At 26.2% G+C, this 22,884-nt stretch overlaps 12 protein-coding genes across 12 annotated transcripts; 7 read left to right on the top strand and 5 right to left on the bottom strand.

Annotated features, from left to right (window-relative positions):
* Nucleotides 1–306: 306 nt before the first annotated feature.
* cand_008180 (uncharacterized protein) lies at nucleotides 307–2,277 on the top strand (the record flags this gene model as incomplete). The annotated part of the gene is made up of 1 exon (XM_067211058.1): nucleotides 307–2,277. One exon carries the CDS (start codon nucleotides 307–309, stop codon nucleotides 2,275–2,277), a length of 1,971 nt encoding a protein of 656 aa, XP_067067918.1.
* A 53-nt stretch (nucleotides 2,278–2,330) lies between these two features.
* On the bottom strand, nucleotides 2,331–3,692 carry cand_008170 (uncharacterized protein; the record flags this gene model as incomplete). The annotated part of the gene is made up of 1 exon (XM_067211057.1): nucleotides 2,331–3,692. One exon carries the CDS (start codon nucleotides 3,690–3,692, stop codon nucleotides 2,331–2,333), a length of 1,362 nt encoding a protein of 453 aa, XP_067067917.1.
* A 198-nt stretch (nucleotides 3,693–3,890) lies between these two features.
* Nucleotides 3,891–4,955, top strand: cand_008160 (uncharacterized protein; the record flags this gene model as incomplete). The annotated part of the gene is made up of 1 exon (XM_067211056.1): nucleotides 3,891–4,955. The coding sequence occupies one exon, from the start codon at nucleotides 3,891–3,893 to the stop codon at nucleotides 4,953–4,955; it is 1,065 nt and encodes a 354-aa protein (XP_067067916.1).
* Nucleotides 4,956–5,460: 505 nt separating this feature from the next.
* cand_008150 (uncharacterized protein) lies at nucleotides 5,461–10,146 on the top strand (the record flags this gene model as incomplete). The annotated part of the gene is made up of 1 exon (XM_067211055.1): nucleotides 5,461–10,146. One exon carries the CDS (start codon nucleotides 5,461–5,463, stop codon nucleotides 10,144–10,146), a length of 4,686 nt encoding a protein of 1,561 aa, XP_067067915.1.
* Nucleotides 10,147–10,452: 306 nt separating this feature from the next.
* Nucleotides 10,453–12,408, bottom strand: cand_008140 (uncharacterized protein; the record flags this gene model as incomplete). The annotated part of the gene is made up of 1 exon (XM_067211054.1): nucleotides 10,453–12,408. The coding sequence occupies one exon, from the start codon at nucleotides 12,406–12,408 to the stop codon at nucleotides 10,453–10,455; it is 1,956 nt and encodes a 651-aa protein (XP_067067914.1).
* A 502-nt stretch (nucleotides 12,409–12,910) lies between these two features.
* Nucleotides 12,911–15,722, bottom strand: cand_008130 (DNA mismatch repair protein; the record flags this gene model as incomplete). Its single annotated transcript, XM_067211053.1, has 2 exons — nucleotides 12,911–13,061; nucleotides 13,123–15,722. 2 exons carry the CDS (start codon nucleotides 15,720–15,722, stop codon nucleotides 12,911–12,913), a joined length of 2,751 nt encoding a protein of 916 aa, XP_067067913.1.
* Nucleotides 15,723–16,020: 298 nt separating this feature from the next.
* cand_008120 (uncharacterized protein) lies at nucleotides 16,021–16,788 on the top strand (the record flags this gene model as incomplete). The annotated part of the gene is made up of 1 exon (XM_067211052.1): nucleotides 16,021–16,788. One exon carries the CDS (start codon nucleotides 16,021–16,023, stop codon nucleotides 16,786–16,788), a length of 768 nt encoding a protein of 255 aa, XP_067067912.1.
* A 204-nt stretch (nucleotides 16,789–16,992) lies between these two features.
* cand_008110 (uncharacterized protein) lies at nucleotides 16,993–18,121 on the top strand (the record flags this gene model as incomplete). The annotated part of the gene is made up of 2 exons (XM_067211051.1): nucleotides 16,993–17,010; nucleotides 17,069–18,121. 2 exons carry the CDS (start codon nucleotides 16,993–16,995, stop codon nucleotides 18,119–18,121), a joined length of 1,071 nt encoding a protein of 356 aa, XP_067067911.1.
* Nucleotides 18,122–18,208: 87 nt separating this feature from the next.
* Nucleotides 18,209–19,414, bottom strand: cand_008100 (uncharacterized protein; the record flags this gene model as incomplete). The annotated part of the gene is made up of 1 exon (XM_067211050.1): nucleotides 18,209–19,414. One exon carries the CDS (start codon nucleotides 19,412–19,414, stop codon nucleotides 18,209–18,211), a length of 1,206 nt encoding a protein of 401 aa, XP_067067910.1.
* A 531-nt stretch (nucleotides 19,415–19,945) lies between these two features.
* Nucleotides 19,946–20,215, top strand: cand_008090 (dynein light chain 1 protein; the record flags this gene model as incomplete). The annotated part of the gene is made up of 1 exon (XM_067211049.1): nucleotides 19,946–20,215. One exon carries the CDS (start codon nucleotides 19,946–19,948, stop codon nucleotides 20,213–20,215), a length of 270 nt encoding a protein of 89 aa, XP_067067909.1.
* Nucleotides 20,216–20,397: 182 nt separating this feature from the next.
* cand_008080 (uncharacterized protein) lies at nucleotides 20,398–21,609 on the bottom strand (the record flags this gene model as incomplete). The annotated part of the gene is made up of 1 exon (XM_067211048.1): nucleotides 20,398–21,609. One exon carries the CDS (start codon nucleotides 21,607–21,609, stop codon nucleotides 20,398–20,400), a length of 1,212 nt encoding a protein of 403 aa, XP_067067908.1.
* A 259-nt stretch (nucleotides 21,610–21,868) lies between these two features.
* cand_008070 (uncharacterized protein) lies at nucleotides 21,869–22,873 on the top strand (the record flags this gene model as incomplete). Its single annotated transcript, XM_067211047.1, has 1 exon — nucleotides 21,869–22,873. The coding sequence occupies one exon, from the start codon at nucleotides 21,869–21,871 to the stop codon at nucleotides 22,871–22,873; it is 1,005 nt and encodes a 334-aa protein (XP_067067907.1).
* Between the last annotated feature and the right edge of the window lie 11 nt (nucleotides 22,874–22,884).

The raw sequence follows: 22,884 nt of genomic DNA, 5'->3' as shown, positions 1-22,884 counted from the left end.
TTCTATCCATAATTCAAATTTACAGAATTTCATTCTTTCCATATATTATTAAAAATTATCCTTTAATTTTTTTTTCCTTTTTACCGCTTATTTGTTCCATGCATGTAATAATCTATATCCTTTGATTTTCTTTTAATTTGGAAATATTAACCTTAAATTAATTAATTAAAGGAATTTTCCACAATAAAGGGTTAGACCTAGTACCTTTTTTTTTATATATATAAATTTCCAAATTACAAATATTAGGTGACAACTAAAAGATGTAAAGAAAATAAAAAGAGGATCAAAATTTTTTAGATATGTAGTATGAGGACAAGATCCACAGTTAAAAAATTACTAGCTAATAAAAGATATAATTTAGAAGATGATGGACTTTCAGATGTATCTACTATATCAGTACTTTCAGAACCTTCAAAAACAGACTATAACTCAACAAGTAATCGCAACAAATTATGTGGAAAAAAAGTAGAAAATATTCTTAAAAATGTAGATAATAATAATAAAAAAAAGTGTAATAATCCCAAAAATAAAATTGCAAAAATCAAACAAACTACTAGAATCAGAGTACCTAGAATGAGTCAGTTCTTTAGACAATTAGATAATTATAAAATGTTAATATATATTATATTATTCGTTTTTATTATAACTATGGGAACTTTTTTTGATGATAACTGGATTAAACAAAATAATATTAAATTATTTAATATAGAACATTTATATAATGAAATTCAAACATTAAAGCTAAAACTTAAAAGAATTTACTCTAATACAAATACTGATAATAAACATCAATGTTGTGAAATAAATAGAAAATATATTATTGGACTAAATAAAAAACTTAGCTGGATATCATCATATATAGGTTTTACTCCTAATGGAAAAAATATAAAGGACTTTTATGATTATTGGATCTATGAAAATATGAATAATAACTTAACAAATCAAATATTTAATCTTCAATCAGACTTAAATCAGTTAAATAATGCTATTAGAATAGAAATTCAACATATAAATAATCAGATAATGGAATATACAAAATTAAATATACAAAAACCTAAATATCAACTTGATCAAAGAGTTTTAGAAAATATAACATATATTAATAATAAATTATCAGAAATTAAAAATGAAAATATCATTATAGATAAAGATATTAACAATATATATAATGAACTTCAAATTTTAGATCAAACACAACAAGTATTAAGAGAGATGATATGGTCAATGATTCAACGTAATGAAAATAAAATTTTTCATAATTCTGAAATTTCAACATATAAAAACTCATCAAATAAAAATTTAACAAATTTTCAAAATATTGAAGTTATTATTCAAAAAATGATACAACAAAGGCTTGATCTAGATGATACATCAATGGTTGATTGGGCTCAAGTTTCATTAGGTAGTAATGTAATTGAACCTAAAAAAAACAAAACTTGTTTAGATCAATTTAATAATTATTATTATGTACCAAATATTATAAATATATTAAAATGGTCAATAGATAAAATAAAATATCATATATTTCATAAATATTCTGATAGAAATAATGAAATTTTATATAATAATCATAAATATTGTGTCAATCCAAATACTATAATAACATCAAATCATAAATCAATTGGTGAATGTCTCACAATTAAAACTGGTTCTCAAATAATAATTAAATTATCAGTTCCTATTAATATTACTATGATAGGTATTGATCATATATTATATCCATTAGATTATGATCATGGACAGACAGTCCCAAGAAATATATCAGTATATTGTATAAATGATATAATTAAAGAAAGAAATTATAAAAAACAAAATTATATAGGATCATTTATTTATAAATATCCTCAACCAAATCAAAAATTACAATTATTTAATGTAAAAAAATTTCTAGTATGTAATAAAGCAAAATTTATTATTCATTCAAGTTATGGTACTAATAAAGTATGTATATATAGATTAAGAATATTTGGATATCCAGTATTTTCATCTTATCTCAATAATAATATTCAAATTATTGATCAATATATGTATAAATATATTAAAATTATTGTATATCATCTTTATAAATGGTTAATATATCTCCCAAACAAATTATTTGAAATTAATAATAATAAACAAAATAATTCTTCTAATAATTATTATATCAATAAAAGTATTGAAAATTATAATATATCTAAAAGAAATTCTTATAAAAATCCCACTCTATATAATAATATCAAAATTTATGAAAATGCTAATCAAACTATTAAAAAAAATCGTCAAAGAACATTTTTGTAATTAATATTATAATATATATTATATCTTAAAGAATAGTTCAAACATAATATATCTTAACATAGTGAAAAAAAACTTTTATATGAGGCTTCTGAGGCTTCTTTAAAAATCTCAATTGAAGATAAAAGACAATTATTATTATCAGGTAAATCTAATAAAATAGAATTTAAAACCTGATATTTATCATCAAATGTATATGTATCTATATTATTATTTATTAGTAAACTTTTATCAATACTAGAAATCTCAATTTCTTTTAAAATATCTTCTTGTATATTATTATTAGAAATTAATTCTTGAAAAAAATTCCCAAAAAGACCTATTGTTTCACTTAAAAATTCAATTAATAATTTATTTTTATAAGAATTCCTTATATCACTAAAATAATTTTTATAATATTGCTTCTGTTCTTCAGTTGAATAATATTTAGCTATATTAAAATATTCTTCTGTGTTATTATATAATTTAAATAAAGGACTCATAGCACGAATTATACTTGAATTTCTCATTATATCTAATAATAATAAACGAATCATCTTTGGTAAATTAAACCAAATAATATTATTAATATTTATTCCATTAATTATACTAAATTGTAATGTTTGAGCTAATTCTAAAAGTCTTTTATGATCAATTGGTTTTATTGAACATCTACATAAAATTAAATTCTCTTTAATTCTTGATGAAACTGTAATCATATGTATATTTAACATTGTATTAAAGTTATTTTTTAATGTTCGTATTTGAATTAAAGATACTGGTTTTTTTCTCTCTCTATTATTTATTAAGTCCATTCCATTTATATTAAAAGAAAGTTCATTACTTCTCTCAGAAATTAAATTCTCTTTTTTTATTGAAGAATAATTATGATCAATTCCTAAATCTTTTAATGTAGCTTTTAAAGTAGGTATTTTTCTTTTTTTTAACCATTTCTTATTTAATCCATCGATTTTTTTACTATTCGATTGACTTATATCTATTGGTCTAAATTGTCCTGAAGTATCAATTGCAAAAATTCTAATATTTTCAACTTTAGAAAATTTACTGGCAAGAATTATTCCATATGAACTTCTATATAAATTTTTAAGTATTTTTCTCATTAATGAAAAAGTATTGTAGTTTGTATTACTCATAGCTAAATCTTGTCTTGTAATAACAATACTAGGTCCAATAGGTAAACCCTCATTAGTAATTGGAAACATATTCTTTGTATTATTATCTAAAATAACAGTTCTTTTAATTCTTTCATTTATTTTTGTTATTGGATCTATATTAAAATTTATTAATTTATTATTTTTTGAGCAATAACAATAGAAATAATCATTCCCGATTATATGAAATAAAAATAAGATAAATAATGTACATATATATTTATCTATAATTTTATTTAAAAATAAATCTAATGTTAAATTCTTCATATTTCATATATATTATTAAATATTGCAATATTTTAAAGATGGACATGTCCCATGCAGAAAATTAAAAATAAAACCGCCTATTTTAATATTTTGGCGGTATCCAAGACTCGATTAGTCTATGTCAAAAACATGTGAAATATTATAGAGATTATTTTAATAAATTTAATAATTATTTCTAAATAATAAACTATGGTATTAATGGAACAGAAACAAATAGAATATAGAAAATTACGTATGAAAGAAATTCTTTTTGAAAAAAGAATTGGTTTATATATACTTATGGGTTCAGCTATATATTTAATGACAATTAAAAATAGGGATGAAAAAGGATGGAATAATACATCATTTAATTGGTTATTAATATTTTTAAGAGTAGGTCCACTTTTAGGAATTGTTTGGATGATATCTTATATGCCAAATAATTTAAAAACTCAAGTTGAAATATTATGTGAGACATTACAAATGGATAATCAAGATCTTCATCAAATTACATTAAAAAGTATAGAAAAACAACTCTTCCCAAATTTAAATAGTCAACTTCAACATATAGAATATTTAAAAAAGTATATTCAACTATCAATTATTATATATTCAATAGGTGAATCAATTAGTGAAATTTCTTTATTATATGGATCAATATATATTAATCAAAATGTTAATAGAAAATTTCTAATTATATTATATATTCTACCATATATATCTTGTATTATACGATCAATATCAATTATATACCTTTGTTTTTGTATTTTATGGGATATTCAAAAAACAAATAAACGAAATATTATTTTATCATCTTGTATAGGATTTATAACTAGTTTTAGTATATATATTATAATAAATTATATAATGGTATATTTTATTTTAGAAGAAAAGAATTTATTATCAAATTCAAATACACTTAATCCATATGGTTATATTATTAATATTGATTCATTTCAAAGATATATTTATATAGAATTAATGGTTATATTTATATTACTTATATTATGTATTTTACGTAATTTAAGTAATAATATTGCTTCAAAAGCTTCAAGATATACACCAATAGTTGGTTCTATACTTATTTTTATATCAATATTATTCAGATTAGGACATATAAAATATTTGGATGTTTTATATTATATATTATATGTAGAAATAGGACCAATTACTTGGGGATTTTTTATATTTTCTCATGCTATTTCACTTTATATAAGATATGATAATAATTATATTGATGAAAAGAATGATTATTTAATTAATTATGAGCGTAAAGAACAATAAGAAATTTTATTATTTTCTATCTATTTAATATAATTCATTAAGTTATTTATATTGATTTTAAATATTAGATACCTTTAGATACCCCTAGATAGATTTTTTTTTAAAATTTTAAAATTTTAAAAGAAATAATTTAAGTATTAGTATTAGAATTAGCAGATATACTATAAAATAAGTACTTTTAGAATAATATATAATAGGAGATCTTATATGCATGTCAATATGAGACGGATTATAATAAAAGTGTAGTTTTAATAATATATATAATAATTAAAAAAAAATTATTAATAAAAAATTAAGACTGTATATATTTTTAGAAAGTTATTTTATATTTTAACAATTTTATTAAAAAGAAAAAAAGTTCAGCCTACGTAATTCAATAGTAAATTCTAAATTTTTTATAATTTACGCGCCATTTTACTCTAAAAAGATGGATCATCTAAGTGCACAATATAATTTTTTTTTTTATATCCTCAAAGTGCAGAAATTTCATAGATGAAAATAGAACATGTTAGAAGGACAGGAGCTCTTGGTTAATGAAGGAGAATGCACTTTAGGAGAATTTTCTGAGACAAATCTAAGTGAATTATGTAAGAATTATGAATTAAAACTAAAAGAATATAGGGATAATGAAGATAATACTAAACAAAAAATTTTACATTTAGAAGATACAATAAGAATATTAAGATATGAATTAGATTGCGCTAAAGGGTTAAAAGTTGATTGTGAAATTTCAGGGGATACAAATGATAATTATAATAATGAGAATTTAAATAAATCTGCAATTTATAATTCTAAAAAAGATATGGAAAATGAAATTAGTATTTTGACACAACAATTAGCTCATGAGAGGACTGAAAATGAAAAGCTTCAATTATCTTTACGTAGTTTACAAGATTCATTAGTTGAAAGTAAACAAGAGATTTTAGCTTGTCAACAGCGTGTTTATGAATCAGAAATTATATCTAGTAAAGCTCAACATGATTTAAATATGGTTAATCTTGAATGTTCATCATTTAAAGATATAAATGAGAAATTAAAAAATGAAGTTACATCCTTAGAAAATCGTATTAAAGAATTACATGATAGTAAGAATACTTTAGTATTAGAAAATAGTCGTCGGATGAGTGTATTAGAAATTTCAGAAAGAGATTTAGAATATAGGATTTCTATAATTCAAAAAAATAAAGAAGAATTGGAGATTGAATATACACGTTTAAATGAAGAATTACGTAGAATAAAAGCTGAATTTGAATTTTCAAAGGGTCATTATGAGGGTAAACTAAAAATAAAAGAAGAATCATTAAAGTTAAAAGATGAACAATTAAGTCAAATGAAGAATTTATTAGATACAAGTATAAATACTACTGAAACTTTAGAATCTGAATTAAATAAATTAAAACAACAGATAACTGAAATAGATAATATAAATAATAACACATCAAATTTAGATGATTTAAATAATAAGAAATGTGGAAATGAGAAGAAAAATAAATTATCTGATTCAGAAGCTGTAGAATTTTTATGTAAATTATTTGGTGAAGAATTTTTAGATAAAATTCAAGAAGAATCTAATAATATAAATGTAGAATCTGGATGTGAAGGTCGTAGGATGATAATAGATTTATTAACTGAACTTGAAGAATGTCAAAGAAATTATGAGGAGAGTAGAAATAAGATTTTATTTTTACAAGAAGAACTTAAAGAATGTCAAAGTAATATGAAGATTACTTTACCTGAAATTGAAGGAATGAGGAAACATTTAGAGAATCTTCAAGTTGAGAATAGTTGTTTATTACAACAATTACACTCTTTAAGTCAAGATAATAGAGAATTATTACATAATATTTCTGAATATAAATCATTATGGCAGCATGAGATAAATACAAGAGATATATTTGAAAATAGATGTCGAGAATTAACGGAACAATTAAGTAATTTAATGTTTGAATTTGAACATTTAAGAAATATAAAGATATCTGAATATATTGAAGAGAATTCATTAGATTGTAAGAATATAGATTTTAATAAAAATAATTTATCTAAAAATATATATGAAGATGTAATGGAACAAAATATACAATTAAAATTACAGATTTCAAGATTAATTGATGGTAATGAATTAGAGAGTCAGATACAAGTTCGTAAATTAAATGTAGAATTATCTAATTGCACGAATAAATTAGAAGAAATTTATAAAGAACGTGATGAACTTGTATCTCAATATCAGACTTTAATTAATAAATTAGAGAATGAATTAATCTCTTTAAAAGAAAAAGAACGTATAAGAGAAGAAAAAGATCAGAATATTATAGATGAGAAAGTGAATAATATGAGTGAAATGAATAATAAAGAATCAGATAATTTAAATAATTCGAATATATCTAGTTTAAATAATTCATCACATACTATGAGACAATTAACTGATGTTACTGAAATTTGTAAATCTTTAAGTGAGAAATTAACTTCTGAGATTGAGATTTCATCTCAATATAGATCTGAACTTTCTCGTATAAAGGCTCAATGTGAATATCTTGAAAATTTAAAAACTCGTACAGAGAAGAAAATGGATGAATTATTTGAAGAAAGAGATATTTTATATAAGAAAATAAATGATTTTCGCAAATTAGAATTATCTAAAGATATGGAATTAGAAAATATTCAAGAAATTCTTAAAACAAAGCAAGCACATTTATCAGATATAGAACGTGAAAATGAAAATTTAAGAAAGACTATAAGTAATTTAAATTCTTGTATTTTAGATCTTAAAGGTGAGATAGAGATGCATATAAAACAAAAAGGACAGGATAATGCTTTTCAGAGAGATGTAATCTCAAAATTACAAGCAGAGCTTGAAGGGAAATGTATTGAAATAAATACACTTAGGAAATCACAGGATAAAATTTTACAAAGAGAATTTGAAGAATCTTTACATCTTAGACAAAAATTAAGAAGTCAATCTCAACGTTGTAATGAATTAGAGGTATCAATTAAAGCTTTAAAAGATCGTTTAAAGGAAAAAGAAGAGACATCTAATATAGATTTAAATACAAATTATATGAAATCTCCTATTAATATACATGAATCTGAAGATGATAATAATAATTTGAAGACATCTCAATTATCTATACCAGAATTAACAACTGTAACTACTAAGATATCTTTAAAAAATTCAATAGGGTCTTCTAATAATTTAATAACAAGTGATATTGATGATAATTCATTAGAAAATTTGAAGGCATCATTAGAAGAAAGTCGTAAATTACAAGCATATTGGAAGGAGCTAATACAATCTACAGAGAAGCAATTAGAGAATAAGATAGTAGAATTAGAAGAATCTAGGAAGATCCAGGAAAATTTATCTAAGGAATTAGGGAAGATAAAAAATTTATTAAAGGAAGAAGAGAACATTAAATTAGTTGAATTTAATAAATATGAGGATCGTATTAGTCAATTAAGTGAGGATTTAGCTGTAATGACAACACGTGTATCATCAGTTGATGAAGAAATTATGAAACGTGAAGATAAGATAAGGAAACAATTAGAATCTTTGGAAAATACTAATCTAGGGTTATGTTCTGAAATACAACAACTTAGACAAGATGAAACTGATCTAAGGAGCCAATATCAAAATATTGTAAGATCACATAGTGTAGATGTTGAACGTTTACAAAATGTAAATAAACAATTAATTACTTTGAAAGAAGAGATGGCAAATTTAACAGAGAAATATAAGAAATCTGAAACTGAACATACAGAACTTATTATGGAATTACAGAATGAAGTTGAACAATTTCGAAGACAATTAGAAACATCTGCAAAGCAATGTGATAAACTTAAGAATCAGAATATAGATTATAGAAATATAATAAGAAATATAAAAAATGAGAAGGAAAAGTATGAAAGTAATAAGAATTATACTGAAGAGCAGATAAATTTAAGAAAAATTGAAGATGATTTTGACTTAATAGATAATATTAATTTTTCTAATAATTTAGATGAAAAAGATGATATAGATATAAGTCAAGTATCTTGTTTAGTTACATCTGAATTTAATAAATCTTCATCAAAAACAGTTTCATTAGTTTTATCTCGTAGAGTTAGGGATTTAACAACAAGCCTAGAAGAAATGGATATTAAATTGAATGAATGCAAAATTGAGATTCAAAAGTTAACATTTGAACGTAAATCTCTTAAAGAAGAAAATGAAATATTACAAAATAGATTAACAGAAGAACTTCAACGCGTTTCAGAATTTGCATGTAAAGCTGAAGCTAATGAAACAGCTTTAACAAGATTAGGTGAATTAGTAACTTTAAGAGAAACAAATGATAGATTACGTAGAGAATTACTGAATTTAACTGAAAGATATAATGGATTAGAGAAACATCTAGAGGCAGAAACTCGACAATATGATCCTTTACACTGTGAAATAACCCAACTAAAAGCTGAAGTTGAAAACTTAAAGTTAGAATGTAATGAGAAATCAACTATAGCTAAATCTTGGGAAGAACAATATAATAGGATTTTAACAACATTTGATAACATTGATCCTAATGAAATTAAGATATTGAAGAGTGATATAGATAGACTTACTGAAGCAAATAGGATTTTACAGGCAAATCTTGCTGAAAAATCCCAACAATTAGAAAAATTGAATGTTGAAAGACAAAATGAACATGCTCATCAGGAAGAATTACAATCAATAAAACAGCAAATGGAGCAATTAAGAAAAGTTTATATGAGCACAAATCAAAAACTTAAGGAAGAACGTGATAAAACTACAAAACTTGAAAAAGATTTAAAGAATATTTCTAAAAATACGACTATATCTGACATAAGTCAGGTTCAACCTTCACAATTATCAACACCAGCTAATAATAATACACAGTCTGTATCTTTATCGAATGTAGATGTACGTAATATTTCTGCTGCAACATCTAAATTATCTAATGCAGCATTAAAATTAGCTAAGATATGTATAATGTCTTCTGAAACATCACAAAGTGAAGTAGCTAAATATAAAAGAAATAATGAAGATAAGGAGATTATGGATCAAAAAGTAGAAGTACTTAATAATTCAAAGTCACAGGGAACATCAAATTCCAATGCAATATTTACCCCAGCACTAAAAAAGCGTCCAAGTAAGTTGGATGATTCTTCTAATAAGGTAACTAATTCAAATAATATTTAAATAAAAGTATATAAATACTAAATTTTATCCAATAATCTATAAATAATATTTTATGAGAAATATAGTAAATATAAATATAGTGAATACAATCAAAATAATCTTTTCAAATACAAATTATATATAATTAACTAATTTTGAAATAATTAATCATATAAAGTAGGCAAGATAGTTTTAACTACGTGGAAAGTCACATTTTTATCATCTGAATATACAGCAAATATTTCTACATACTTAACTTATTCTATTTAGAACCTATTAACGAAAGTAGCAGTTCATAGAGTACAATTTGTAGGATGAAATTCAGTATTAAACTCCTAAATCTTGAAACAAATCCAAAAGTTTGGAAGCTTCAAGATTTGTCTCATCACTAGTTTTGTAGGTACTAGTTGTTAAATCATATAAACTGTTGCTATTGTTAAATGGGGTCCAATTTGAAATAGACCAACATGAATTGACATTAATGTTGCTATTATTGTAACTATTTGCTTTTTTATTTTCAGTACTTTGCCACTCAATAAAATTCCACAAATTATCACTTTTTTCTAAATTGGTGGGAGTAAGATTAGATTTTGTACTATAGGATAGTTCATTAATACAAACACTGTTATTTAATAAGGTTGTTCTTTGATAATTATTAGTTCTATTTTTCTCAAAACACCAAATATTAGTCTCACTTTCTTCTTTAAAGGGAAATTTTTGTGAAGATATACCAATACTACTACTATCAGTATACCAAGATGGTACATAATGTGCTGGATTCCATGACCACATATCAGATTTTATTGCTGAATCTATGTTCAACACTTTATTATCAGTAGTTCCTCCATACCCCTCACCACTCAAGTTATGTTCATAATTATTTGTATCCTTGAGACTCTTGTTACTATTTGAGGAAGTGACACTACTTGTTGTATATGGTGATCCACCACTTTTATCATAATACAAAGTTTGTCTAGTATTTATTGTACCATTATTTAATATAATATGTGTATTTGATATAGTAGTCCAATCAGAGTTGTCCACAAATACACTTTGTCGATCAATTTGTTCAATAATTGATTTCCTATCAAAACCTAATTTTTGACTGAATTGCGAAGTAAATGAACTTGAACTCCTTGTACTGCTTCTCGAACTGTCACCATTACTCCCAACTGTACTTGTAGTCACATGACTTAATGGTGATATATTATATAAACCTGAAGTTTCCTTATCTGTCTCTTCATCAGATGAAATATAGCCAACATTACTTACAGCTGCTTGTACTACAGTATCTATTTCTGGGATATTTGGTAGCCTCTCTGTTCTGTTAAAGAAGTCAATACATAATCTAATTAACTTATTTTCAACTTGAATACTTTCTGGATTTCTATTCCAAGAAGTAAAACACACAGGACAATTTTTGAATGGTTTGTAATAGATTATTTGATTATTAATCATGTTATGAAACTCCATAGGTTGGTAATATAAGTTTTTAATTTTAGGATAAGATATTTCTCCGATATTAATCACACATTTCCAACAAACTATGTGATTACAAATAGTTTTTATTGGCTCACTTGTAGTCTTGAAACATTTGCGACAAGTTTCAGTTGTTAAGTCCACTTTAAATACTTTGATAACCAAGTCTCGAATCATATCATTCAAATAACCTAAAGTTTTTCCATTATAAAATTCATGACTACTTAATAATGCATAACAATCTAAAGGATTTACTGCACGTCTTTTTGGAGATATCTTTGCATGACGCTTCTTTAAAACCTTTATTACAGCTATACTATTCCATATTATATATGACCTTAATCTAATTAACTTTCCATAACATTCCAAGAGATTGTAAAGCCATTCCATAACTTTTTTTTCCTGCAATTTGTTGTTGTAATCAATATAGGGATTTAAAAAGGCTAATAAATTTGACAAAAATACTACAGGTAGCTGAGTAACTTCATTAAATTCATTCATATTCAGTCCATTTTTTTCTGAATTGGAACAAGATAGGCTCCATAAACTACGTGTTAGAACACACATCATATCACGTATATATGTAATATCTCTAGAGTACATTGTATCCATTCGATTCATATCTCTAAAGAGTATATCCTTAAATATCAAGTCATATCTTTGGGCTTCAGACCAATTCTCTTTCTCCTCTTGTTCAGCAACCCATCTAATCTTCCTTATCAATAATTTGTAATTTAAGTATCTTGTTCCTCTATTATTTCTAGCCTGAATTTGTACTCCCTTTGAAAATTTTACAATATCCATCCTCTTAAAGTATATATTTGTTTTATCCCTTAGTAATCCCTTCAAAAAGTACCCCTAGATGTTAAACAAAAAAAAAGGTGAGGTAAATACTTATACTCACCTATAATAACTTTGTTAAGAAATTCTTTGCATAAGGAACAACACTGATAGACTAAACTATATACTTATAGCACTCTGTATAAATATATATTAGTATCAAGCTGCTGTTATTTATCCTTAGCCTATAAAGTGCCTAATTTTCCATTCCAGAAAATTCTACAATATCTATTTAATAAATTCAAGTATTATTCTATTGAAGTTATTTGACTGTACAAACTCCTCCTACGCCAAGTCTCAATTAGACAAAAGTTATTGAAACTTTTTTAAACCGGTACCGGGTAACTTTTTCCTAATATCCCCTTCGGCGGGAATATTGCTTAGAGTGACTAAACACTAAAATAATTTATCTAACTTGTGATATAATTCCTTATATTAAGAATAAATCAATCTTATATTATAAACGTTATATATTTGTTAGATTTCCTAAATGTCTAATAGAAGGTCTGCCGTGGGGGCAGTTCCATGGAGATTTTAAGGTTGACATATTACATATAATTTTAGACATTTGAGCGAGATTTAGATCATCACCAACCATAACTGCTCTACGACATGCTCTAGAAACAAACATTAAAGGAATAAAAAGTGGAGATTTATTGAGCATTTCAATAAACTTACTTGGATGCTAAGATTGACCATAATCTTTGTGGTCTAGGAAGACGATTAGTTGGGCACCATAATGTAGATTTAGTATTAGCTCCTTGATTGATAACAATGACTACATCTTCTTCATCATCACTTTCTGTATGTTCTAGATTTTTTATACCTTGACTAGTAGTAATGTTAGTGTCAGTACAAGAATTTTTAATTTGTTTGCCGACATTGATTAAACCCATATTCATACTATCATGGGAAGTAAAATTAACTTGCAACTTATATTTAGTGATTTGAGTGAGCAGATCTAAAAAGTCAAATTGTTGTAAAGGTGATCCCATTATAATAGGGATTTGAGTTAATTGTATACGCTTCCCAATAGTAGAATTTGTATTAAAGACATACTTGAATCCATTTGATTCAAATATATCTTTATATGTAAGGGCAGTCTGTTCTTGAGCAGGTGTTAGAGTCATTGGAAGAGGACTTAAAAGTTTTTGAGTTTGTATATTTCTTAAATCATTATTATACTTTTCAAATTTAGTCTTCTCATCTGCTGCATGTTGATCAATGATAAATAAATGAAATGAGGATATTTCAGGTTGAGAAAGAGTTGCAAGTATAAAACCTTTATTAAATTGTCCAACAATTTTTAAATCATTAAATAAATGTTTCTGAAACTGAAAACATTTATTTAATGTATTATTTATTGATTTATTACATGAATTACCTTTATGAGTTTTATTATTTGTAATATAATTCATATTTTGAATTTGAGATTCTGAACAATCAATCACTTCTGGAGATAATTCAATACATTCATTATGTTCATCTAAAAAATTTTTTTCAGATATATTTATACAATTTTTTAAATTAATATTTGGAGTATATGATGTATGTTTAGTTATATTTTCATCTGCACTTTTTTCATCATTCAAGTATATAGATTGCCATCTATTACGGATTATAGACCAGTCATAATTGTATTCAATAATTGTACTTTGAGGTAAATAACTATTTTTTTTAATCTGGAAAGTTTTATTATTAGTAATAATTTCATGAGTATCATAAGAATTCCATTCATATATAATAGACTTTTTTGTATTATTATAGTGTTGATCTTCACTTAATTTTTCATTTTGTACTTCAAATAATTGTTTTCTCTTTTTTAGACCTTGAGACATATAACTTTGGCTTAAATTTACATTATCTTCCATATTTTTATCAGTAGTCTCATTATTTGGAAAATCTTTATAATCAATATCACCATTTATATTATCCTTATTTTTTAATTCACATGTAGTAATACAAGATGACTTCTCTTCATTATTTTTACAGTTTTGTATATTTATTGGCTCTTTTCCATTCTCTTGATTAGTGTTATTTTTCCTAGATACCTTAATGTTAGATTTCTTCATTGGAATTGTATTTTGAAGTTTGTCCATTAAAAAAGATTGTAATTTATCTATTAATAATATTTCAACATTATTTGGAAGTAATATTATCCGTTTATCAGGAGTTACATTAATATCAAGTAAACAAGAAGGAAGTGATATTTTTAAAACAAAAACAGGGTACCACTTCTTATTAATATATGATGAAAGAGTTCTATGAATAGAAGTAATAGCTCGAGAAAATGTACGCAGAGTACTAACTGGGCGATTATTAACAATATATATTTGATAATCTGAAGAAGGACGACCTTTATCTATAGAAGATATAAAGCCTGTTATACTCCAATTCCCACCAACTATATCAGGGCTATTATTATAGTTATCCACATTCTTATTATATCTATATTTAGGAATAGATAATTCACCATGAATATCAATTTCTACAGCATCTTCTAACAAAGAGTTCCCCCATAGATATTTAGCTACTTTTAATTCTGTTGTTGTATGAGAACCAGATGTCATAATTAAGGTTGTAGTACTATTATTTTTATTATTAGCCAAATTACCTTCAGTATATTTATTATAGTTATAATCATTTACAAGTCCCATTTTAGTTCGTTGTTCATTTGTCAACATTGTATTGGTAAGAAGAAATCTTACTTTAGGATAACAAATAGCATATTCTTCAATAAGAGTAATTAAATTCTTTAGCTGTAATTTACTTTGTTGTAAAAATAGTTTTCTACGAGCTATGTAGAGATAAAAAAAACCTGTAACTAAAACTTTTGTCCCACTTTCTCCAATTATCCATGAATGATTTACAGTGTTTCTATTCTCACTAATGTTTGCCTTATCAAAATAAATACTCCTTGTAATTCCTTTATCTTCTTTTATACATGTCTCAATCATTACAGATTTACAAGAATTTATTATAGAATTAAGTCCTTCGCCTCTAAATCCTAAAGTATTTAAAGATTCATTTAAAGACTCAAAATTTTCTAGTTTTGATGTATTACCACGACCTCCTATTTTATCTAAATCTATAATTCCACTACCATTATCTATAACTTCAATATATGATGATCCATTATCACCCAAATTTATAATAATATTTGAACTTTCTGCATCCAGTGAATTCTCAATCAATTCTTTAATACAATCTTTAAGTCCAGTAATTACCTGTTGACTAGATAACTTCTCTTGATCATCCTTTTTTAATTTGTGAAGCATCTTCCTTTATATACATATAGTCAATATATATCTGACTTTTGAAATATCATAAATCTCAGTTTTGTACAAGGCAAATTTGCCTATAAATAAGAGCGCCATGGTATGTAATAAAATATTAGCGCCAAGTGGGTTACTTTCCTCATGCAGCTAATTCCAAAATAAAGAAATCTTTTATCTAGATTTAAGAATTAAATATTGTATTGCTATGAATTGGAATATTAATAGTTGAAGGGTATATTATTATTAAAGAAGGAATAGATGATATATAATCCTCTGGTACAAATTAATATAACTAAAGATGATATCTAAAATTAAGGATGCAAGGCTACAAATATTATCAAATACCAGAAATAATATAGATAGGATTTCCTATCTACAAAATTGTTCAGATAATGTTCAAGATATTAGAAGGAACCATCAACTTTCTAAAGTTCTAGATGAGTCTAATGAAAATGAAATATCTAGTAATACAGTAATTTTGAATGTTTATGATTTAGATAGTATTAGCGGTAGTTTTAATCGCTTAACAAGAATATTTGAACTTGGTGCTTTTCATGCAGGAGTTGAAGTATATGGAATGGAATATTGTTATGGTTTGACAACAGATGGGAGTAGTGGATTAACAGTAAATATGCCTCGACAACATCCTACTCATATATACAGAGAAAGTATAACAATGGGTAAAACAAAGTACACTAGAAATGAAGTAAAATTACTAATCACAAGATTGAAATATAAATGGCCTGGATCGGAATATAATATTTTCCGAAGAAATTGCCTAAATTTTGCAGATGAGTTTTGTCAGATATTAGAGGTTGGCACTATTCCAAATTATGTAAGATCACTCCCAGATCTTGTCTGTAAAGCAGGTGATAGTATAGATAGAGCTGTTGATCATTTGACACATGTTTTTAATACACTCGTATCAACTTGTTCAAATATTAACTCACCAGATTTACAAAATAGACTGTATAGCAGGCAAGATACAAAAACTACAGCAACACAATCTGGAGTTGTAACTCCGAATTCCTATATTTCTTCATCTACAAATAATAGAATCCATTAGCAGGATCAGCTTAATTTTTTCTAAAATGTATGGTTTCCTTATTATTTTTTGCCACACCTTAATAAAATATATTGGCGCAATAGCCTAGTTATATTATAAGGGTACTTCTTAGTATTTTCTTAGTATCTTCTTTTTCCCCCTTTTCAAGTTATTTAAAAATTGTAAGGAATTTATTATAAGGATTTTATTGATTCTTATATAGAAATGAAGTTTCTTAGAAAGGTTGGTTTTACTGAGGAATATTTAGAGATTTATTTTAGGTAACCTTTTGTGTTTTTAGCTACTTCCCCCAAAAAGAATTGAAAATGATCCACTAGATCCTTTAATAGGAGAGTTGGACCAAATATTAAAGTTTACAAAAAAGATTGAAATTTCTGTTGATAAGAGTCTGAGTAGTGCACAATATATGAATACTTCCAGAGACATAACCCTAAAAAGTATTGATGTATTATTCCCTTCTGAAGCAATAGAACATGGTAGTTTAGTTAATAGTATTGATTGCTTAGGAGGCATTCCTACAGCTCGAGAAAATCTTGTTAGTGATTGTGAGCAGATTAAATCAATGATCCAAGAGGTAGTATCTGGTGTAAACAATATCCAGAAAAGACTGAATTTAAGAAGAGTAGCCTACTCAGAGAGGTTACACTATGAGAAAAAACTTCGAAAAAGACAGAAGAAAATTTATAAAAGTAAGAGTACAACTCCTACTGACAATGCAAAGTTAGATCGTACTCAAAGGAAATGTGGAGATGCTTTGGATGAATTTACAAGAATAGATGATGATGTACAGCAAGAGCTTCAACTATTTCTTACTAAGAAGCATGATACAGCAATAAATATACTCAATAAATATACATATGCATTAGGAAGTTACTATTCATATATTTTTACTCATTATGAACATTCTACAGTAAATGATACCCCTACAAATCATATAATGATACCCAGTGATGAAATACAAGACTCAAATGTATCTCCTCATGCACTTCAATTTCAATCTCAACCCCAATTTCAACCTCAACCACAATCACAATCTCAATCACAATCTCAATCACAATCTCAACCACAATCTCAACCACAATCTCAACCACAATCTCAACCACAATCCCAATCCCAATCCCAATCCCAATCCCAATCCCAATCCCAATGTCCAATACAGACAAGACCTGTAGTAGCTAGTGGAAGTTATAATACTCTTTCAAAAAACAGTTCCGAGCTTCAAATGAATGTGAATTTAAAGAGATCTGAATTTTCTAGCTTTGGAGGAGTGGAATTTGCTAGTAGAAGACAGCATAATAAATCACAAAGTACAGAGAATATTGGAAATTATTGATTGTTGACGAGGGGTCCAAAGAAATTCCTATTATTAATTTAATCTAGTTCAATTAGTTTTCATTCATTTCGAAATATCTCAGTAATTCTATTCTTTAAACATCTGTCTCATTTGCTTACATTTCAATGATAATAATTGTCTAACTTGTTCTATAGTAGATTTTTGGAACCATCCAGATTCTCTAGTACATTCTTTCAATGGAATAGCCTTATTTAACATTTCCTGTATGTGATCATCTGCAATATTACATAATTGGTATAGTTGGGATGCTCTAATTGGAGGTATCTTGAATTGCCAATCCGTAACTGTTTCTTCTGATTCCTCTTCATCATTTTTCATACTCTTACCTACTCTTTTTTCTTTCATTAGCCCACGTAAATACGGATCTCTGAAATCTACGGTTTGATACATTCTTGAGGAGTTATCTTTTCTAGGATCATATCCTAAACGACACAAACAAGCCCTCCATGGGCCATCACTAATATTGTAGCATACCTGTGTATATAATAATTTTCGCTTCCATGCCGATATATTTGTTGGTAATTCTGATTCAATTACTGGACGTAACCATAATGGTTGTTTATCAAATAGACATTTTAATTTTTTAAGAGCATCTTGATCAATCTTTATGCTTGAAGATATCTTTAGTGGAGTTGATGGTACAATTTCATCTGAGTAGCGGCTTACAACATTCCAATATTGATAACCCTCAGATCTTTTTAATGTATCAATATCAATACTTGCTTCATAATTATTTTGCGGAGATGTATAATCTTCTTGAATTTCTTCATCTTCATTCTGTAAATTAGGATTCATCCAACGAATTGATACAGGAGTTACTACTTTGGAAAAAATTGCTGGTGGAATAAATATGGCATCTGTTCTATTTTCATCAATTTCATCCTGAATAGTTCTCTTTATACGATAACCTTCTGGGGGTATGAAGTAATAGTCAGCCATTTGATTATATCTATGCAGGACTTTAACTAATCCATAGGGTATTATTTCTACTCTTCCATCTTTATACCTCAGTTGCCTATATAACAAACCTGTTCTATAAATTATACTGGAATTTATTGCACGACTAAATGGGTCTTCATCACAAAATGTAAGTTTAATTGGTACCTTATCTTTAATACTTTGTTTAATGTCATCTAATCCACCAAGTGCCTTAATAGCATTCTCAGGATTATTAATTTGACCTGGAATTTCAATAGCTACAATACCACATTGGGGATATTTTATGTCAATGTGAAAATAATTTGATGTATTTGTTACAGTACGTATGCTCATTTCCTATTTATTTTAAAATACTACAAATGAGACAAAAAATGAGCGGGTAACAATACCTCAAGAACATTACTGCATGTATCTTTTATTATTTTTATAAAATGAAAGGAATCAAATTAATTAGTGACTTTATTATGCAAATTATGATATAAAAATTGTCTTATATAAAAAAAAATATATTTAAGTGCAAAGTAAATAAATAAGAAGACTGTATATAACTATACTTTTATAAGAAAATAAATACTTTATAATAACTGAAGAGCCAGCTCAAAAATCATAACAAAAAAGTTTAAACTATTCAATATAAAAATGTTTCAGGTATTTCTCTTAAAATGACTGGTGGTTTTATTTTTACTCTTGCAGTTTATACTAAATTTTTGCGGTATAAATTTTCATAATAGCCGCCAATTATTACCCCACTGTACGTATGTAAAATAGATCTTTCCAGTTTCTAGAGAAAAAGTAAAAACTTGGGCTTGACACTCTTGGGGTTCATCACTTTTTTTTTTTTTTCTTCTTATATTCTAAAGAGAGATGAGTGACAAAAAAGCAGTAATAAAAAATGCAGATATGTCCGATGATATGCAACAGGATGCTATATCATGTGCTGCAGCTGCATTGGAAAGACATAATGTTGAAAAGGATATTGCTGCCTATATTAAGAAGGAATTTGATAGAAAATATAATCCTACCTGGCACTGTGTAGTTGGACGCAATTTTGGATCCTATGTAACTCACGAAACAAGACACTTTATCTACTTTTATATGGGTCAAGTGGCAGTTTTATTGTTCAAATCAGGTTAAAGTAATTATAAACTAGAGCTAATGAATTAAATACTAAAGATTTAACAAGGAAATTACTTACTCTACTATATAATACAAATCTTTATGGGATTATTGCCGGCAAAGTTATCAATAAAGTGATCACTTTGCTATTTTACTTGATATGCAGTTTCATAGTTATTAATCTCTTAATATTTTATTATTTATATATTTGTTAGTTTGAATGGTTTCACATTATTTACTGAATAAAACAATACTTGAGATTTTGTTGGGGTCAAGTCTTTTATATCTTGTACCTTTGTACCTTGATCAAAAGTGTCACTAGCTGCAACAATAAGGAATTCCCCTATTGTATCAAAACTCATATGAGCTATGCTTTCTCTATAATTATTAATTATAGATGATTCATTTTCAATAATATCAATTGTTGGACTCTTCCAGAGTCTTTTTTTTGCAATAGTATCCCATATGAACACATTTCCGTCACTACCCCCAGTAGCCAAGATATCTGTATATTTAGGATGATAACATAGACTATTAATTGGATAAATAATTTCATTCATTGTATTCATATCCTTAAATCTGTGACATTTAAATGTATAAGAATACTCATTACTCGATTCTTGACTAATTACATTATTAAGTGTATTAATTTGAACCCGTCCTTCTATAGAGCTTGTTGCAAAATATTCATTATACTTTGAAGCTTTAACTTGTCTCATTTGGTACTTCATATAATTTGGAATAGTTAACATAGGACTCTTATTTGCTGAATTACTTGATAACTTTTTAATATTTAATATATTTAGATTTTTAAAAGAATCTCCAATTAATATCCACTCTTCATCATGAGAATTATCCATACAGAAAACTTTTCCTGCTACTTGGTGTTTACAGATAGACTCAATACTATTTAGTTGACGAATATCATTAAAATGAATTGATCCATCCCAACTTCCACTAACAATAATTGACTTATTTTTCAATATAGAGATACACCTAATAGGAGCTTGGTGCTTATCTATTATATTACAGTTTATTGTTGCTTGATCAATTGAAATATATTCCAATGTATTTCCAAGACTTCCAGCAAATAATTTTGATGAATTATAAAAACGACAGTCCAAATATACATTTTCACTGCAATACTGAGCTAAACATTTGCCAGTAGGTTTACATTGAATATATTCAGTTGCTGAAGGGTTTACTGTATAATTATGATGTGCTGGTGCTCTAGTAACTTCATCCTTAGAATATGAAGAGCTATTATATAAATTTGTATCAAATATTCGGAATATCTTATCCCATGATGTTAATGATATTAATAATTTGTGTATATCTTCTGTAGAGCTTTCAGAACAGTCAATACTGCTTATTGGTTCAGTACAGCACTCTCTCAAAAAGAAAGCTTGCATCTTATAGATGATAACCTACTATAAATAACCTAATTCTTTACATATAGAATCTACAGCAGTATTTTTTAAAATAGAATTAGGTTAGTATACTTCCACTACTAGTAAAATCGCGCCAATTATTAGTAACTTTCAGAAAGGGCTTTGCTAAAAGGAGAAGGCTCTAGCTTATAATACATTTGTACTTGATTCTGATCTAAATTTTACAAATAGATTTATTACGGTTTAAAAGATATTCTAAAATTACTTGATGTGACTTAAAATGGTATCTGAAGCTCTAGATTTATATAAAAAGGCAGAGAAAGTTTGTAAAGGATCTTCGGGCTTTTGGTCCTTTATATCTGGAGGCCCTGATTATGATGAAGCTATACAACTATATGTACAAGCTGCAAATCAATTTAAGATACTTAAGATGTGGTCAAAAGGGGTAGAATGTTTTAATAAAGCAGGAGATCTGTCCATTAAGCAAGGAGATACGGGATCTGCTGCAAACTATTATATGGAGTGTGGGAACATAACTAAGAAAGAAAACATTAGAAATAGTATTGAACATTATACTAAGGCTATAGATTTGTATAATAAGAGTGGTAGATTTAGTCAAAGCGGAAAATTATATAAAGTAATAGCTGAAGCTTTTGAGATGGACTTTATGTATAAAGAAAGTTTGGAGTATTATAAGAAGGCTGCTGAGATGTATGATATGGATGAATATAGTAAGTCTGCATACTCTGCATGTATATTGAAGTATGCAGATCTTGTCAGCTTAAGCTATGACAATTCATATAGTGGATCTATGAGGGAAGTATCTGGAAATGGGGATTCTATGAAATATATTTATGAAGCCATAACTATCTATGAATCGGAAGCTAAGAAGGCTCTACAAAACTCTTTGATCAAATATAATAGCAAGGAATATTTGTTTAAGGCATTTCTAATTGTTTTGTCAATGAATGACTTAGTAGATGCAGAGATAAAGTGGGACAAGTATTGCGGTGTAGACTCGTCCTTTTGTGGAACACCTCAAGGTCAATTTTTAGAAGCAATGCTGAAATTGATTAAGAGGAAACAAAATACATCTATTAGTGAAGATGAAGATACTAATGAGAAGATAGTAAATGACTTTTCCAAGATATTAGAAGAATACAACAATATTTATCCTGTAGATGATTGGAAGGTTCATTTTTTGACTATAATCAAAAAAAACCTTGCAAGATCAAATATTAGTATAAAGCAACAAATAGAAAATAATCAAATTGATTTGACCTAGTTACTTTGTAG

Source organism: Cryptosporidium andersoni, assembly GCF_001865355.1.
Source record: "Cryptosporidium andersoni isolate 30847 chromosome Unknown contig_50, whole genome shotgun sequence".
In the NCBI taxonomy this organism is placed as follows: Eukaryota; Apicomplexa; class Conoidasida; order Eucoccidiorida; family Cryptosporidiidae; genus Cryptosporidium; species Cryptosporidium andersoni.
The sequence above is the reverse complement of the archived record's forward strand: the minus strand, read 5'-3'. Positions and strand labels throughout refer to the sequence as shown.